We start from the raw sequence: 19,013 nt of genomic DNA on the forward strand, positions 1-19,013 counted from the left end.
TTTCTAACTCTCTATCTCTCTCCCTTCCTCTCTGTAAAAAATCAATAAAATATATATTAAAAAAAAGATGTACAAATAGCCAACAGTTATATGAAAGATGTTTAACATCACTTATTATTAAGGAAATGCGAATTAAAACCACAATGTGAGATATCACCTCATATCCATTAGGGTGGCCAATATCCAAAAAAACAAACAGAAAATAACAGATGTTGGTGGGGATGTGGAGAAGTTGAAACCCTCGTACACTGTTGGTAAGCGTGTAAAATGGTGTAGCCACTATAGAAAACAGTTAGGACGGGCCTCAACAAATTAAAAATAAAACTGCCAGATGACCCTGAAATCCCACTTGTGGGTATTTATCCAAAAGAGTTGAAAACAGCATCTTGAAGAAATACTTGCTCCCCCATGTTTATAGCATTGTCCACACTAGCCAAGAGGTAGAAGCAACTCAGTATCCACCACCAGATGGGATGAAAGGATGAAGACTATGTGGTGTGTACATAAAATGGAATATTTATTGAACCTTTAAAAAGAAGGAAATGGTCACTTTACCAAGATGGGTGAACTTTTGAGTACATTGTACTAAGTGAAATGAGCCACTCACAAAAGGACAGATCCTGCAAGGTTCCACTCATCTGAGATATCTAAAACAAGCACAGTCTTAGAAACAGAAAGTAGGATGGTGGTTTCTGGAGGACTGGGGGCGGGGGAAGGGAGGGCTGTTCATGAATAAAGAGTTTCCAGTTTTGCAAGATGAAGAAGTCCGGAGACCTGCGCACAACACCGGGCACATGCTAACACCGGCGCACTGCACTCTTAAACATGGTTAAATACGGTAAAATCTGTTATGCCTTCTTGACCACAATAACTTTTCTTTAATTACAAACATAGGGGTGCAAGAAAATAGCATGTTTTTAATTTTTTAATTTTGCTTAACCATCCTGATCTCAAGCCCCCAGTGCTGGCCAGAAATTCCTTCTCGCCTCAGCCTGCCCTGCAAAGGTCTCTCTCACTCGTTCTCAGAGGTCCTCCCTCCTCCCCATCCAGGATTCCCCCCTAACAAATCGGAAGTACCACTGACCCCCTGACCTGGGCTGCTTTTGCTTTACTGCCCCGTCCCAACCCCTGGATCAGGGGCACTCAATGAGCTCCACTTAAAGACAGGAGGAGGAAAAAGGGAAAACACACAGGCGTGTGCATACATACAACCACCCTGCATCGGACCGGACTCATGACCAGTCTGTCTCTCCTCAGTGGTTGTTCTGGGAATCTGGGAGGGGGGTGACCTTCACAGGAAAGGGCAGTGCCTTGTAATACAGCCACAGTCTGTGTCCATCAGGGCCCACCACAGCTCCCGGCACGCAGGGGGCGGGCAGGGTAGAGACGGGTATAAAGTGCCATTTCATTTGTAATCTAGTACATGCATCTTCTGCACACCTTTCCCAAAAAAATAAAAGAATGAGGAGGGCAGAGGGGCTGAAGGCAAAGGCAAGATGGTTCCCATCATCCGTCCAGAAAGGCTCCAGCCATGTGGATGGAGAGCTGCATACAGAAAAGAAGTGCGTTCTCGGCAATAAATCCCGAGAACAGAAGCATGTGCCCACGCTGGCGGGGCTGGGAAGTGCTGAGGGTTCCAGCGAGCCCCGGCAGGACAGTGATGGGTAGGATAGCGCCTGATTGCCGAGTTCAAGCATTTGAAATGCCATGCTGGTGTCTTTCTGTGATGTGCTGTCCCTGTTGTTGTATCGCCGTGGAGATTAAAAAGCATTGGTCAGGGCTTTCATAAGATAACTCTCCCCCTCGGCCTTATATTTCTCCTCGTTTGGAAGTTTCTCAGTTGCAAACTCTTCTACCTCAAGAGTTTCCAGATAATAAATCTTTTTTTATTTCGGAGGAATTGTGAGTGGATAAATGAGCAGATGATTAGTAACTGAATGAGAGAGTGAGGGGTGAGTATACAACCCGCAGAGGAAGGGTGGGAGGAGCAGGGGTGAGGGATGGGTTTCTCCCCACACCTCTCCTCTCTGTCAGCCAGCAGGGTGGCAGGCAAGCTGCTGCCAGGATGCAGCTGCAGGGTGGGTGGGTGGCCAGCAGCAGGCGGACTGTGCCCAAACCCACGGCTTCCCTTTTCAACGAGTCTATCCTTGTTTTCCTGTCTAGGGCCCCCTGGACGGCGTGGCAAGCCTGGAAGAAGAGGTGATCCCGGTGAGTCCCAGGTTCTCCTAGTTCCTAAGCTCAGGCCTAGAAGTCTGCCCTTGGCCAGGGACTGAGCTGGATGCACCAGTCCCCATGGCACCTCATTACTCAGGACCCTGGGTCCTGGGCCAGCTCGTCTCCTCCCTTCCAATCCAGCCACTGCCCCTGGGGGCCACAGTGCCCAGTATCCCTTTCCCTGGCTTCTTGGCATCACAGGTCCAGTGACTGTCCCACCCATGTCCTTGGCACCCTCTGAATCTTAGTGTCAACCTCAGAAACGTCATCCCCAGTCTCACTCTGAAACAACCTCCCGGCCTTGCGGGAGCTGAGAGTGATCCCACCAGCCCATTGTCCCTGGTTCTCCTGGTGCCCCTGTCCCTCCCCGGACTTGGCCTGCCCTGCCCTTGGCAGAGGCACCAGGAAGATACTCCTCCTTCCTCCATTCGACCTGCAGACTCACCTGTCCGTGCGTACCTCCCCTCCTGCCATCTTCATTTCACCCAAACACACTTGCTCTGCACATCCCCTACCCAAGACACACAGAGAAGCTTCCTCAGAGGCACCCACACACCAACCCTGTCCTGGCTCTTCCACCTCGCCTTCCACTCACCCCAGCCCCTCCGGTCTCTTTTCACTGTCACTCCGCTGACGTCATCTGATGGTCATGCCAGCAGATGCTTTGCCGTCATTATCTTCCTTGATCCTCGCTGTTGGCCACCCCCACGTCCCCACCCTGTATTCCCAGCTCAGCTCTGGCCTGTGTCTCCTCCCACATCTCTGACCCCCTTCTTTTTGGCCTTTTCTATATACCCCATTTGCCTTAAATAAATCTGCTCTTGGCCCTCTTCTCTCTTCTCTCCCACTCCTACGCAACGGCACCCCCATGACACTGACAGTGACCCCCTTCGTGTCTCCAGCTACGCTATCTCCTCTGGAGTTTGGACCTGGCCCACTGAACCAGCTCCTCCGCTAGCCTGCTCTCCCCAGCTCCCCAACGCAGGGAGAAACCTCCAACCTCCGCTTCCCTATGCAGACACCTGGGCATCATCCGGGACCCCTCCCTCCCCTCTCCCACACCAAATCCTGGTCAGTCTTCTCACAGTACATCTCAGAGCCCCCTTCTTGTCCTCACCCACAGCTCCTGCAGCTCTCATCACCCCTACCCCGTGTCCCCACCTCCAGCCTCACCAGGGGTGTCTGAGGCCCTCCCACTCTGACCCTGCACTCCTGGCCTCCCCTCCCCGGGATGCCATCTCCTCTTCCTGAACTCAAACCCCAAGTTCAGTATTCTTTAAGTCTAGTGCAAGCATCTCCAAAGTCTTCACTTTTCAGCACAGAGTAGGCCCTGGGAATGTAAATGCGCAAACAGTGAGTGAAGGAGTGAATGCGTGCATGCATGAGCGCATGCTCAGCCCCTCAGCAGCTGCTCCAGGAGGGCATGGTGTGATGCCAGAGGGGATCACCACCAAGGGGAACCCCAGCGATTGGGCCAGGGAGCTGACCAGGCTCCCTCTGAGCCTCCGACTCCTCCCTGGCGCTGGGCGTGGGCCTCCTCCCCGCTGTGCTGCATGCTTGCATTATCTAGTTCCTTCTATAGCGGCCCCCAGATAAAGCCGCTAGAGGGCCCTGGTAGGAAATGCTGTCATGGTTCTCTGTGTTTGACTTCCAGAAGCTGAAGGCTGTTTCATGTTTGATTGCCATGGCTTCCTTTACTCTAGATTTTGTGTGTAAACACACACACACACACACACACACACACACACACACACACACCCCACGGGCCTGCAGATACGCATTTCAGCACTCAGTTCTTGTTTCCGTCCTCATAAAGTGTTTTATTGCCTTTTATTGTAAGCTCCTGACGTCCATTCCGGAAGGAGGTGAGGAATACAAAGTGACTTTTTCCAGGGAAATGTATAATATTACTCAACTTACTCAAAACCCGTTAGAATTATGACTCCAGTTTACAGCAACCGAAAAGCCACAGAGAGATAAGGACTTACTGGGCCCCTGATACTGTGCGCTGAGTCCTTTCAAGTTCCCCAAGTCTTGTCATCCTCACAGACACTACAAGATAAGCATCTGTTATTCGCCCCATTTTGCAATAAGGAAACTGAGGCTTCAAAGGAAGAAGTATCTTGTCTAAGGACGCCGTTGGACAAGGGGTGGGCAGCACCTCGCCCCCTGGCCGCCCTTTCCCAGGCGGTGTCCTGATCCCCTGCCTGTCGAGAATGGTGTGAACAGCCCCAAGCAGATGTTCCCCTCTGATTAGCTTTGGCTGTGCCTGGTGTTTATTTCCAGTTTCACACACATGCACATCCTGGCTTTGGCACCTTCCCCTGTAAAACCAGACCTTTTCCTGTGTCCCGGGAGCCTGCCTGGTGGACAGTGTCTGCCGAGATGCCTTCCTGCCGCTGCTGCAGACCTGCAGACCTGCAGACAGCCGCGCCTGCTCGCCCGTGGGATGGGTGCTCTCTAGCTGCAGAGGGGCCTTTGCCTGCAGAATGCCTCCATGGCCCTGCAGTGCTTGTGCACCTGTCCCAATGGAATGAATGCTCGTCTCCCCACTGGCCCATTCGCAGCTGGGGAAGCCCGGCACTGCTCTTGCCCTCTGGGGTCATCTTTCCAGGGCTATTGAGCAAGATACTTTCTCCTTCTAGATGACCCCCTGGCCCCAAGAACCTCCATTGCCCCCTCAGCTTCCCCGGGCTCCCCTGACTCCGCCAGCCTCAGACACCTCCCTCTGTCCCAGCACAGCCTGGTTGTGGTTGTCTCCTCTGGAAACGTGTCTTTCCCCTCCACCAGAGCAGAGGCTCCTCTGGGCAGGAGCTGGGGCTGGACCCACAGGCCCTCGGGAGATGGTTAATAAAAGCTTGCTGACAGGAATGGGGCGGGCAGAGAGGAGGGAGAGGGAAAGAAGGACTGGTGGGCCAGTGAAGGATGAAGGCTGAGGATGCGGGAAGAAACCAGGAGGAAGCAATCAAATGCTGCTTGGCTGATGCTGTGCTAAATCAGTGGAGACAAATGGAGGCACTCACAGACTCTCACAGCTCCCAGCCTTAGATCAGCAGGCTCAGCGCTAGGGTTTTTTATCCACCCTAAACCCAAGAAACCCTTTCTAAAAATCCAGTGGGAAAACTTCTAAAATGGTGGGTTAAGCACCTCTGAAAATCTGCTTCTTTATAAAAGCAGCAAGAAAACTAGGAAAAATGGACCTTTCTCCAACTATGGAAATTAATGGAAAACTTGCAACAACCCCTTTATTCAAGGAAAAAATTATAAATCTTGCTAAGAACAGCAGTGTTTGTAACATTTTACTTGCCCATCTGCTCAGTTCCATACCCTTAAAAAAAACATCAGCCTTCCTGGCCAGCTAGCTCAGTTGGTAGAGCTTTGCCCCAGCACACCAAGTTTGCGGGTTTGATCCCCAGTCAGAGCATACACAGGGATCAACCACTGAATGCACAAGTGGGTGGACAACAAATCGATGTTTCTCTCCTGCGTGCACGTTCTTGCTCTCACTCTCGCTCTGTCTCTGTCTCCCTCCCTTCCTCTCCCCCCTTCTCTCATCAATAAATAAATAAAAATTAAAACAAAAACATAAGCCTGACAACCACAGTACCTGTGGAAAGCAGCAGCCATCAAAGGAGACAGGCAGGTTGAAGGTCCCCAGATGCTCATTTTCAGAAGATTGTCCCTATCTGACATGTCTGTAAACTCCCTGGGAAAGCTTGTGCACAGGACTTGCCTTTCTTTGACCTGCTGCAGAGCATGCTCATCGGGAAAGCCCTGTGTCTAGAGCAGGGGTGGGAAACCTTTTTGTGAGTGCATGCCAAAACCAGCAAAATCTCTGACTTAAAATTCTTCTGCGTGCCAACCCTAATTTTTTGAGAACATGTTACGCCTACTTGATATCTCTTAAGGTGTACGTATGTGAAGAACCTTGAAGAAATAATAAAATTCATTCGAGCAACAAAAACACAGTGTATGATGATGAAAAATACATTTATTTTTTAATGTATACATGTACACTGATAGTCCGACAGAAAACTTTATGACTCCATTTGATATTATCAGTGGGACTTTTGCTGCTGCATCACTGATGACAGAGATTTTACATCAGGTTTATATTTCATGACCTTCAGAGATATGCACGAGCTACTACTTTCATCCGTCAGGCTACTATTACGAGACTTAACAAAATTCATCACTGAGAACAAAGATTCATAAGCGTATGTGGATGAAACCAAAACACTGGTCGGACCTAGGAAGGCAGGGAGAGTTAAGGCAGAGGCATAGAAATTGCTCTTCCCCTCTCCCATCAATCCATGTCTATGGTCTTTAAGATAATTTGTTATGTAAAATTATTTATTTATCTAAGATGCACCTACACTGAATTTATCTGAAAAATAAAAAAGTCGATATTAAGAAAAAAATTGTAAATGGAAGATTATAAGAGAGGGTTTCGCGTGCCAGCAAAAGTTACTGGCGTGCCATGTTTGGCACGTGTGCCAGGGGTTGCCCACCCCTGGGCTAGAGTGCTTGCCTGAAACACTCAGTGGCAATTGAAGGGGTGATACCCGTTGGAACAAACAAGAAGCTGACACAAACACTTAAACAAAAATGGAGGTGATGAGATGCCTGAAGGGGCTCTGCAAAGCTCCGACGCCGTGCGAAGGCACGTGCCTGTGAAGGGGTGTGCGCATGTTCGGGGAAAGCCTGAGGGTGTCGATCTTTCACTTCTGCTCCAGCGGGCAGTGAAGGCGCAGCAGAGCCGTGATGGCGGAGCACCGAGTGTCACTCCCGCCTACATAAAGCCCCTTGGCACCAAGTGGGAGACTTACTGGATAAACATTAACAAGATACGGGGGGGGGGGGGAGGTCAAGGGGGAAAAAAAAGGAAACATATGTAATACTCTCTGTAATACTTTAAGCAATAAAACAAAAATTTTTTTTAAAAAAGAGTAGGAGCAGAATCTAATTTTCATAGTAGTCACATTAAATTACTATAAATGCCCAGTTTTTAATTAAAAAAAAAATTGTGAGACATACAAAGAGACAAGAAAGTATGGCAATAAACAGGGGAGAAGCCATCCATAGAAGCCTTCTCTGAGAAAGCCCAGATGGAAATGCTAGTCAAAAGAATCATGTTTGCTGTTTTAAATATATTTAAAGGAAACCATGTCTAAAGAATCAAAGGGAAGCCCAAGAATATGTACCACCAAATGGAGACCATCAATACAGAGAGAGAAAGTATTTAAAAAAAGAAGCAAACAGAAACCCTGAGGTACAGTAACTGAAATGAGAAATTCACCAACAGGGCTCAACAGTGTTTGGGCTGGCAGAAAAAAATCAGCGAACTTGAAGATGGGTCCATTAAGATTATTCAGTCAAAGGAAGAAAGCAAAGAGGAGAAGCAAGAGAAGCAGACGAAATACGTGAAAGAAGAATGGCCTGGACCTTCCCCAATTGTTTTTTTGATTATGATTTAGCACAGCAAAAAGGTACAGATTAAAGTCAGCAAACGTAAGAGGAACATAGGGCCCCAACTTCCAATATTCCCCTCCCCATGGAGTTGCGCAGACAGCCCTGCTTCTCCCAGTAATGATGTGTGACAGCATGTTCGATGTTTGCGAAGCAGGGAAACTCACTTGAGACTTGCTGTGTAGGGTTTTATTGAGTGCCCATGTGGCTGACCTTCATTGTTCAGTCTCCAGCCCCTCCAAAGGTCAAACGGATACAGCATGGCCGAAACTCCACCGTAACTCACATTGCTGCTGTAAACTGCCTGGCATGGCCCCAGGCCCCAGGTATTGGAAGACACTCCTGTTAGCACATATTCCCAGGAGTGGAAGGTGATCTCCCTGCAGCCGGCCAGGATCAGCTCTTTCTTTGGGATGTGCAGGTTGTGGACCACTCAGGTCTGCTGAGTAACCCTGTCCTACACACTCTCATGGCTCTTTCTTGTCATTCAAGAATCAGCACAAAGCCCAGCCAGCGTGGCTCAGTGGTTGAGCGTCGACCCATGAACCAGGAGGTTACGGTTCGATTCCCGGTCAGGGCACATGCCCGGGTTGTAGACTGGATCCCCAGGGTGGGGCGTGCAGGAGGCAACGGATCAATGATTCTCTCTCATCGTTGATGTTTCTAACTCTTTCTCCCTCTCCCTCTCGGAAAGCGGTACAAATATATGTTTTTTTAAAAAGAATCAGCACAAATGTGACCTCCTCAGAGAGGCTTTTGATAATCAACCATCCTTTAAAAATGAAGGGGAAATTAAGTAATGCCCAGGTAAACAAAAATGGAAAGAATTTATCACTATCAGATCTGACCTACAAGAAGCAATAAACAGGTTCCTTCAGTCGGAAATGAAAGGACACCAGAGAGCGATTTAAGTCCACACAGAAATGATGAATTTCAATGAAGGTAACTACATAAGTAAATGTGAAAGACAATGTAAGTGTATTTTTATTTACAACTTTTTTCTCTATCCTAATTAAAAAGTCAATTGCATAAAGCAATAATTATAAAATTGTGTTTATGAGCTTATAATGTGTAAAGTGGTAAAGGATAATGAACAGGGCTATATTGGAGCATAGTACTTATAAGCAATTAAAAGTAAATTATTTCCAATCAAAACCATATTATCTTAAATTAAGATGTTAATTTTAATCCCCAGGACAACCACTAAGAAAATAACTCCAAAATAATAGAATTTAAAAATTAATGAAAATGTTACACTAGAAAACATCTACTTAGCAAAAAAGAAGCAGTAGTGAAGTAATAGGGGAATAAAAAATACATAAGACATAGAAATTAAATAGCAAATTCAAACACATAAGCCTTACCTTATGAACAATTACATTAAATATAAAAGGGTTAAACAATTCAATCAAAGTCAAAGATTGGCAGAATCAATAAAGAAGTAATGTAATAAAAAAAACATTCAACATCATTAATCATTAGGTAAATGCAAATGAAAACCACAGAAAGCTATTACCTCATACCAATTAGGATGGCAACTTTTTTTTTATATATTTTTATTGATTTTTTACAGAGAGGAAGGGAGAGAGACAGAGAGTTAGAAACATCAATGAGAGAGAAACATCGATCAGCCGCCTCCTGCACACCTCCTACTGGAGATGTGCCCGCAACCCAGGTACATGCCCTTGACCGGAATCGAACCCGGGACCTTTCAGTCCGCAGGCCGACGCTCTATCCACTGAGCCAGACTGGTTTCGGCAGGATGGCTACTTTTTTAAAAAATCAGAAAATAACACGTGTTGGCAAGGATGTGGAGAAATCGGAATCCTTGGAATCTGTTGGTGGAACTGTACGATGGCACAGCCACTCCGGAGAATAGTGTGGTAATTCCTCAAAAAATTAAAAATAGAATTAGCATATGACTCAGCAATATCACTGGAGGGTATATATCTAAACGAACTGAAACCAGGGTATCAAACAAAAATTTCCTAACAGTATTATTCACAACAGCCAAAAAGTTCAGCATCAGACAAATGAAAAAACAAAATGTGGTATTTCTATACCGTGAAATATTATTCATTTTCAATTAATTTTTTGAGAGACATAAAAAAACATTAATGTGAGAGCGAAACATCAATCGGTTGTCTCCTGCATGTATTCATTCTTAAAAAGGAAATTCTGACACATGCTACAATATGGATGAAACTTGAGGGCATTACCCATGCCAAGTGAAATAAGCCAGTCACATAAAGACAAATATTGTATTATTTCATTTACTGAGGGAGGTAATAAATTCATAAAAATAGGAAGTAAAATGGTGGCTGCCAGGGACTGAGGGGAGGAAGAATGGAGAGTTATTGTTTAGTGGGTACAGTTTAAATTTTTCAAAATGGAAAACTTCCAGAGATTGAATATATTATAATATAAACATACTTAACACTACTAAATTGTAGATTTTAAAATATTTAAGGTCATAAATTTTATGTGTGTATTGACATAATTTTTAAATTTTTAATTGTATTTTTAAAAAACATGATCCAACTATCTATATATATAAAAGCCTAACATACAAAGTGTCCCCTTGGGAGTTTGACTGACCAGGAGTTTGATCACTCTCTATGATGTGCAATGACCACCAGGGGGCGGCATGGAACGAAGGAAGACCCCGGCCAGCAGCCGGCAACCGGCAACTGGGGAAGGGAGTCCCTGGCTGGCAGCCACTAGGGACCCCTCCCATGCACAAATTTCGTGCACTGGGCCTCTAGTATATACTATAAGAAACAAACTTTAGATTTTAAAATGTAGTAAGTTGAAAATAAAATGCTGAGAAAAAATATATCATGCAAATGATATATTCTGATGTCAGACAAAACAAATTTTAAGACAAATAAGGACATTTTATAATGATAAAAGGATATTTTAAAAATTATATACTAATATACACCTTAACAGAGAGCCCCCAAATACATGAAGCAAAAACTGACCATTGAAGGAATAGACAGCTTAGCATTAATAGTTGGAGACCCCACTTTCAATAACAAATAGAACAAACATACAAAACAACAACAACAAAGAAATATAATAAATGAACAACATATAAATCAACAAGACCAAACAGACATCTATAAAATATTTCAGCCAACAACAGTAGAAAACACATTCTTTTCAGGTGAATATGGAACATTCTCCAGCATAGAGCGCATTTTAAACTGTAAAGCAAGCTTCAATGAATGTAAAAGGATTGAAGCCCTAACCGGTTTGGCTCAGTGGATAGAGCGTCGGCCTGTGGACTGAAGGGTCCCGGGTTCGATTCCGGTCAAGGGCATGTACCTTGGTTGCGGGCACATTCCCAGTGGGAGGCCTGCAGGAGGCAGCTGATCGATGTTTCTAACTCTCTATCCCTCTCCCTTACTATATGTAAAAAATCAATAAAATATATTTTTAAAAAAATAAAAGGATTGAAGTCATAAAATATGTCCTTTAACCACAAAAAAATTAAATTAGAAATCAATAACATAAGAAAATTAGAGAAATTCACAAATATGGATAAATTAAATATTACACTTCTAAATAACCAATAACTCAAAGGATAAACCACAGGAAAATAAAAAAATAGTATTGCTAGTATATGAATGAAAATGAAAACACAACATACCAAAACTCATAGAATATAGCTAAAGTAGTGCCTAGAGGGAAATGTATAGCTGTAAATACCTATATTAAAAAAGAAGAGCAAACTTACACCAAAGCAAGCAGAAGGAAGAAAACCATAAAATTAGAGTGGAAAGAAATAAAATAGAAAATAAAAAACAACAGGGAAAATCAACAACACCAATAGTGAATCTTTGAAAAGATCGACAAAATTGGCAAACCTTTACCTAGGACTGATCAAGAAGAAAATAGTGGGCACTTAAATTACTAAAATCAGGAATAACAGAAGGGATATCACTAACAAAATAGAAGAGGATTATAAAGGAATTCTATGAACACCTGTATGCCAACAAATTACAATACCTAGATGAAATGGAAAAATTCCCAGAAAGATACAAACTGCCTAACCTGACTCAAGAAGAAATTAAAAATATGAATAGATGGATAGAAAAAAAAAGAATAGACAGAGAGAAAATCAATAATTCAAAAGCTTTCCATAATAAGAAGCCCAGAATCAGGAGACTTTACTGATTAATTCTAACAAACTTTTAAAGAAAGATTAATACTAATTCTTCATAAACTCTTCCAAAAATATTAAGAGGAGGCAACACATCCCAACTCATTCTTCAAGGGCAAATTTATCCTAACACCAAAACCAGACAAAGACATCACAAAAAAAGAAAACTACCAACCAATATCTCTTATGAATATAGACACAAAAATCCTCAACAAAATACTAACAAATAAATCCATCAATAAATCAAAAAGATTATACACCACGAACAGATGGGACTTATTTGTTTAACATCCAAAATCAATCAAGGTAATCCCATATAATAAAAGCCTAATATGCTAAGTGTCCGGTCACCCGGTCGCTGTTCAACCAATCAAAGCGTAATATGCTGATGATATGTTAAGGCTGCTCAACTGCTCGCTATGACGTGCACTGACCACCAGGGGGCAGACAGTCAACCAGTCAACCAGTCGCTATGACAAGCAATGACTAGCAGGGGGCAGATGCTCCAACTGGTAGGTTAGCTTGCTGCTGGGGTCTGGCTGATTGGGACTGAGTGAGATGGGCCAGACATGCCCTGGAGCCCTCCCGCGGTTCCTCTCCGGCTGGCCAACCTCCCACATCCCTCCCTGGCCCTGATCATGCACTGGTGATGTCCCTCGACCTGGCCTGCGCCCTCTCACAATCCAGGACCCCTCAGGGGATGTTGGAGAGCCAGTTTCGGCCCGATCCCACAGGCCAGGCCCAGGGACCCCACTGGTGCACAAATTTGTGCACCAGGCCTCTAGTCTATATATAAAAGGCTAAGCAACCATCCGACCGGTAGCTATGATGCGCAATGACCACAAGGGGGCAGACGCTCAATGCAGGAGCTGCTGAGCTCCAGTGACTTGGTAGCGGCAGAGTTCTCGGGTGACGCACCCCGGAACCAGAGAGGAGGGAGCCCAATTCCAGCATGCATCACCCAAGAACCACCCTCTCGTAATCTGGGACCCCTCAGGAGATGTTGGAGAGCCAGTTTTGGCCCTACCCTGCAGGCCAGGCCAAGGGACTCCACCTGCCAGAGGGACCCTGCTCACTCCACAGAGGCCCTTCAAGCCCCAGCACTGCCCCAGGTGCGGCTGGCCAGGGAGGGACCACAGGAGGTTGGCTCCAGAGCGCATCTGGCCCATCTCACCCAGTCCCGCCCTGCCAGTCACCATGTAATTAATATCCTTTCAATGTGCCCAAATCCGTGCACTGGGGCACTAGTACATGATATTATCAAATAAAAGGCAAAACCACATCATCATTCTAATACATGAAGAAAAGAGCATTTGACAAAATCCACAGCCTTTCATGATTTAAAAAAAAAAAGAAACCTCAACAAATAAGAATTTTTTAAAAAATCTTCCACAATTTAGTAAAGGGCATTTATGAAAAACCCATAGCTAACATTATACTTAATGGTGAAATAGTGAATGCTTTTCCCCTAAGATCAGGAACAAGACAAGAATGTCCACTCTTGCTACTTGTACTAGTATTTATCATTGCATTGAAGGTTCTGTTCAGGGCAATTAGGCAAGAAAAAGAAATAAAGTGCATGCAGGTGGGAAAAGAAGAAGTACAACTATCCTACTTACTGACCCCATGATCTTGTTTGTATATAGACAATTCTAAAGAATCCACCAAAAGTGTATTGGAGCTAACAAACATGCTCAGCAAGATTGTGCGATACAAGATCGTTATACAAAAGTACATTTTATGTCTAAACACTAGCAATGAAGAATTTTTAAATGAAATCAAGAAAACAGTTCCATTTGCAAAATTATGAAAAAGAATAAAATACTCAGGAAAGAAGACCTAAATAAATGGAAAGACATTCTATATCCATGGATTGGAAGATGATACAATGTTAATATGGCAATACTCCACAAATTGATTTATAGATTTGGTGCAACTCTACAAAAATCCTAGTTGGATTTTCTTTTTAGAAATTGACAAACTAATCCTAAAATTCATATGAAAATTCGAAGAATCCAAAATAGCCAGAACTTGCCCTGGCCGGTTTGGCTCAGTGGCCAGAGGGTCTCGGGTTTGATTCCCATTAAAGGGCACATACCTTGGTTGCAGGTTCAATCCTCAGCCTCAAGAAGAAGATTATAAAGGGCATATGCGGGCCCGGCCAGCGTGGCTCAGTGGCTGAGCATCAACCTATGAACCAGCAGGTCATGGTTTAATTCCCAGTCAGGGCACATGCCTGGGTTGCAGGCTCGATCCACAGTGTGGGGTGTGCAGGAGGCAGCCAATCAATGATTCTCTCTCACCACTGATGTTTCAATCTCTCTCTCCCTCTCCCTTCCTCTCTGAAATCAATAAAAATATTTTTTAAGAAAGGAAGGATAAAATTTTGTGATTATGCCAAAAATCACTGAAGTGTATACTTTTTTTAAAAAGTGGATTTCAATGGTATGTGAATTATATCTCAAAAGAGTGTGGGAGTTTTTTATCTAATATGTTTACTTCCCACTCAGGCTTCTAAGCAGCACAGTTTCTGAGCAGGGCACCTGCTGGAACCCCCTCCGTACCCAGGCTGCCCTGCTAGACCCTGAATTCCAGGGTCTTATACCTGACCATGCCATCAGAGCCAAAATGCTGGAGGCCTGTCTGAGGTGTCATTTAAACAGGAGATTCTTCAAACCTGTTGTATAGTCAGGGTCTATTCTGCAACATGGAGCCAAACGATGGAAAACTGCATCTGTGTTTCTCTTCTCCCTACAATCTTAGGGGTGTGTGTGTGTGTGTGTGTGGTGGGGGGGGAGGGGAAGAGAGAGAGAGAGAGAGAGAGAGAGAGAGAGAGAGAGAAAGAGAAAGAGAAAGAGAAAGAGAAAGAGAATGTTATAGAGCCATGCGCTACATAACTACATTTTGGTCAACAACAGACCGTACATAGGACAGTGGTCCCATAAGGTGAAGTAGGAGCTGGAAATTTCCTATTGCCTAGTGACATCATAGTCACCACACATTGTAGTGCAACACATTGCTCAGTTGCTTGTGGTGATGTTGGTGTAGACAGAACTACTGCGCTACCCGTTGTATAAAAGCGCACCACAGGCGCTACGTACAGTACCGAAGAGCTGATCGTGATAATTAACAACAGGTACTGGTTGGTGCATTTACTATATACTATCTGTTTCACTGTTATTTCAGAGTGTAGTCTTTCTACTTATATATTTTTTAAAAGTTTGCTGTGGAACAGCTTCTGTGTTACACCAGCAGCAGCCTCCTCCATCTCGAGTTTACCAGGCCTCTTGATTGCATCATCCCTCGTGCTTGATTTAATCTCATGTTGTCTCGTACAGTAACATGCTGTACAGGTTTGTAGCCTGGGAGCCAGTAAGTACACTGCGATGTTCACACAACAACGAAATCGCCTATCAACATGGTTTTCAGGACAAATCCCCGTTGTTCAGCTGCGCGTGACTGGAATCCCAGCCTGCGTGTGTCTGGGTGCCTCTTCCCTGCCAGGGCTGTCCTGAGGACCTAACGCATGCACAGTATCTCCCTCTGTCCTCATAGCAATCCAGAGGCACCTCCCCACCTCACCGGAGCAGCCTTTGCCTCAGGGAAAACAGACACTCGCCCAGAGAGCCAGGGTGCTGAGGCCTCCACACTCCCTGATGGAATCGGTCGAATTAAAGCCAGGGCCTGAGGCCTAGGCTAAGTGCCTGGCTCACTAACTCATTATTGGCTCTGAATTTGCCAACCCCCAAGCCTCATTTCATCTCGGTTCACTCTGCTCCACTGGGGAAACCCTGGAGGTGTGACTGAAGGTCGTCCTCATGCTGGGGTAGGTTTGGGTTTTCAAAAGTCAGGAGCCAGGGCCTGTTGTGGGAGACAGAGGCCTGGGTCAGAGCCAGGGCCTCCTGGGCAGAGCAGGGGGCAGGAAAAGTGGGCATCAGGAGTCCGGGTGCAACACAGAGCAGCAGGCGTGGGCTGTGAGCATGGACAGTGACCTGGTAGCCTCAGGCACCCAGGCCAGCCCTTAGCTCCCGGCATGCAGCTGGGCACCTGCCAGGCAGTGGGAAATATTCTTCCCAGTTTGCTTTTCCATTTGGGAAACACTCAGGCAATGATCATCCTGGGAGGAGGCAAGAGCTCAAGGTGGGCACAGTGAGGCCGCAGAAACTCTACACACCTCTGCTTACCTGTCAACAAGCCACGCGTGCGCCCTCCCAACCTCAGGGTGCAAGTGGGAAACGCTGTCCGGCCACATCAGTTCAGTTAAAGAGGCCACAGTCATTGACCCCTCTACTCTCTCACTCATTTCATTCACTTCCCAAGTCATCTGGCTCTTATTTACTTGCTCCCACATTCCTGACAGCAAAGTGAGCAGATCCAGCCAATGCCTGGAACACATGTTTGAAAGCTGTGTGCAAAATGAGCTGGGCAGTCGGGGGACCACCACATGGTTGGATGGGGGCCCTCCAGCCAGCCTCACTCCCTAAGCAGGGACCCCTGGACAGCCTGAGCCAGGCTCTCCCCCCGACCCACCCACCCAGCATCTTGTGTACCCCGCTTGCTGCAGGCCCCAGATCCCGTCTCCAGAGGCGACTGCAGCCGCAACACAACCCCAGGGGGGAAGTGAGATGAGGAGGGGGTAGCAGAGGCGATGGCCTGCCGGGAGCCCCTGATCTATTCCGCTCGCATTTACTAAGTGCATGTGCCCGCCAGGCCCTGTGCGAGGCAGGGGAGATGGCGGGGAGCTGAGCAGATGGGGCCCAGCTCTCAGGGAGCTGCCTTGCTGATGGGGCTGACAGATAATAAACAACACACAAATAAATAGTTAATCACTAACGAGTGTGATTGGTGCTGGAAAGGAAATAGCAGGGAGCTGATAGAATTCAGTGGGGCCAAGGGTGAAGAGACGTCTTCAGACTTCATGCTCATGAAAGGCTTTTCCGAGGTGGTGGTTAGGAACCACGGCCTGCCGAGCGCAGGAACACAGCAGATGTGAATGTCCTGAGGCCAAAGACAGCGGGCCCTTGGGGAACCTAGAGAGCAGGTGGAGTGCGGTGGCCGCGTGTGGGCACTGACAAGAGTAGGTGCACACAGGAGAGCAGGAGTTTGGATATTATTCCATGTGCAATTCTGAACTCTGGGAAGGGGTGGGCATTTTTTAAAGGCACCTGTAGCTGGTGGAGTTGGGGTGCCCAGAAGAAGGCGTCAGTCAGGAGGCTGTGTGGTAGTGCCCCTGCGAGGCATTGGTGCCCTGGCGATATGGTGCCAGTCGGGCCCGAGAGGGGGGGTGGCTCGGTGTGTTTTAGAGTCTATCGGATGGGCTAGATGTGGCCTATTCCACCAGCTATAGGACCAGTCTGGAATGCTGCCATTCACACTCTGGCCCCCCAGAGTGGGAATGGTGCCATGGTTTGGGGTCCCATGGCATTGCTTCTAGCCTGGACCACCCCCTCACTGGTTGAGTGATCTGTCACACCACCCACCTCCCAGCACCTCTTTCCTGCAATGTGGCTGTGAGAGAGAGGAGAACTGAGCAGGAACAGAGGAGGGTGTGGAAGCAAAGGATGCTTTTCGATCAGAGGAATTAGAAGAGGATATACAGATGTCTGAGAGACAGGTGAAAATATGCTCACCATCATAATCATCAGGGAAATGCACATCAAAACCACAATGAGAGAGCACCTCACACCTGCCAGAATGGCTGTCAACAAGCAGTCATTGTCGATGTGGAGAAAAGGGAACCCTCCTGCACTGTTGATGGGATTGCAAGTTGGTGCAACCACCATGGAAAACAGTATGGAGAGTCCTCACAAAATTAAAAATGGAACTTCCGCCGAAACCGGTTTGGCTCAGTGGATAGAGCGTCGGCTTGTGGACTGAAAGGTCCCAGGTTCAATTCCAGTTAAGGGCATGTACCTGGGTTGCGGGCACATCCCCAGTAGGAGATGTGCAGGAGGCAGCTGATTGATGTCTCTCTCATTGATGTTTCTAGCTCTCTATCTCTCTCCCTTCCTCTCTGTAAAAAATCAATAAAATATATTTTTTTTAAAAAATGGAACTTCCATATGACCCGGCTGGGTACTTACCCAAAACACTAATTTGAAAACATGCATGCACCCTTATGTTCATTGCTGCATTGCTTACAATAGCCAAGATACAGAAGCAACCCAAGTGGCCATCAGTGGATAAATGGATAAAAGCAGGGAGGGGCCATCTTTAACTTTCAGCAATAAAGATAAATTTAAAAAATAAAAAGACCTGGTACGAATATGCAATGGAATATTAGCCATAGAAAAGAATGAAATCTTGCCATTTGTGACAACATGGATGGACCTAGAGTGGGTTATGCTAAGTGAAATAAGGCAGAGAAAGATAAATACTGTAGGATTGCACTTATATGTGGACTCTAAAAAATAAAATAGACAAACAAAACAGGAGAGAAAAAAAACTATAGATACGGAGACCAAATTGATGGTTGCCAGGTGACAGAAGGTTTGGGGGCTGGGTGGGAAAGGTAAAGGGATTAAAAAGGACAAATTGGTAGTTGCAGGGTAGTCACAGGGTCTACAGTCCAGCATGGGGAATATAGTTAGCAATATTATAATAACTGTGTTTGGTGCCAAGTGGGTACTAGACTTACGAGGGTGATCCTTCATAAGTTATATACACCTGAAATTAATACAATATTCTATGTCATCTGTAATTGAAAAAAAATTGTTTTAATTATGAAATAAAATCAGGAATTGGAGCACATTTCAGAGCTGTGGGAAGGACCTTCCCGATAGGTGGGCCCGCCTGTGACGGGCCGAGAGGGAGGTGGGCGCAGGCCCGGGTGCAGGCAGGTGTGTGCGTGTGGCATCGGGAAGAGGACGGGGCGTCCATCCAGCAGCTTCTCATTTCTTTGTAAAACAGGGAGCAAGGTCTTTGGCTGAAAATGAGACGTCAGCTGTGTGGGTGTCCAAATGACCAAAGCCCTGCCCCGGCCATAGTTAGACTCAGGGGATGCACAGCCCCATGTTCCATTCATGGGTATTGGCACCATCATACATCAGTTTTCAAGTCAAAAATCTTTGTCTCACCTCTCTCCTTCCTCCATGCCCCATGTGCCCTTCCACCCCCACCTCCACCATTAAATCAAAGACCCAGACCTGTCTGTCCTCACAAG

At 46.0% G+C, this 19,013-nt stretch overlaps 1 protein-coding gene across 1 annotated transcript in view; it reads left to right on the forward strand.

Annotated features, from left to right (window-relative positions):
* The window catches only part of COL23A1 (collagen type XXIII alpha 1 chain), a 257,686-nt gene that overhangs the window by 196,993 nt on the left and 41,680 nt on the right, over positions 1 to 19,013 (forward strand). Inside the window, exon 3 of the mRNA XM_081093278.1 lies at positions 2,164 to 2,208. Within this exon, the coding sequence (XP_080949404.1) occupies positions 2,164 to 2,208 (45 nt within the window). The remainder of the gene's footprint in view (positions 1 to 2,163; positions 2,209 to 19,013) is intronic.

This window comes from Myotis nattereri (assembly GCF_964212035.1).
Source record: "Myotis nattereri genome assembly, chromosome: 5".
Taxonomy (NCBI): domain Eukaryota; kingdom Metazoa; phylum Chordata; class Mammalia; order Chiroptera; family Vespertilionidae; genus Myotis; species Myotis nattereri.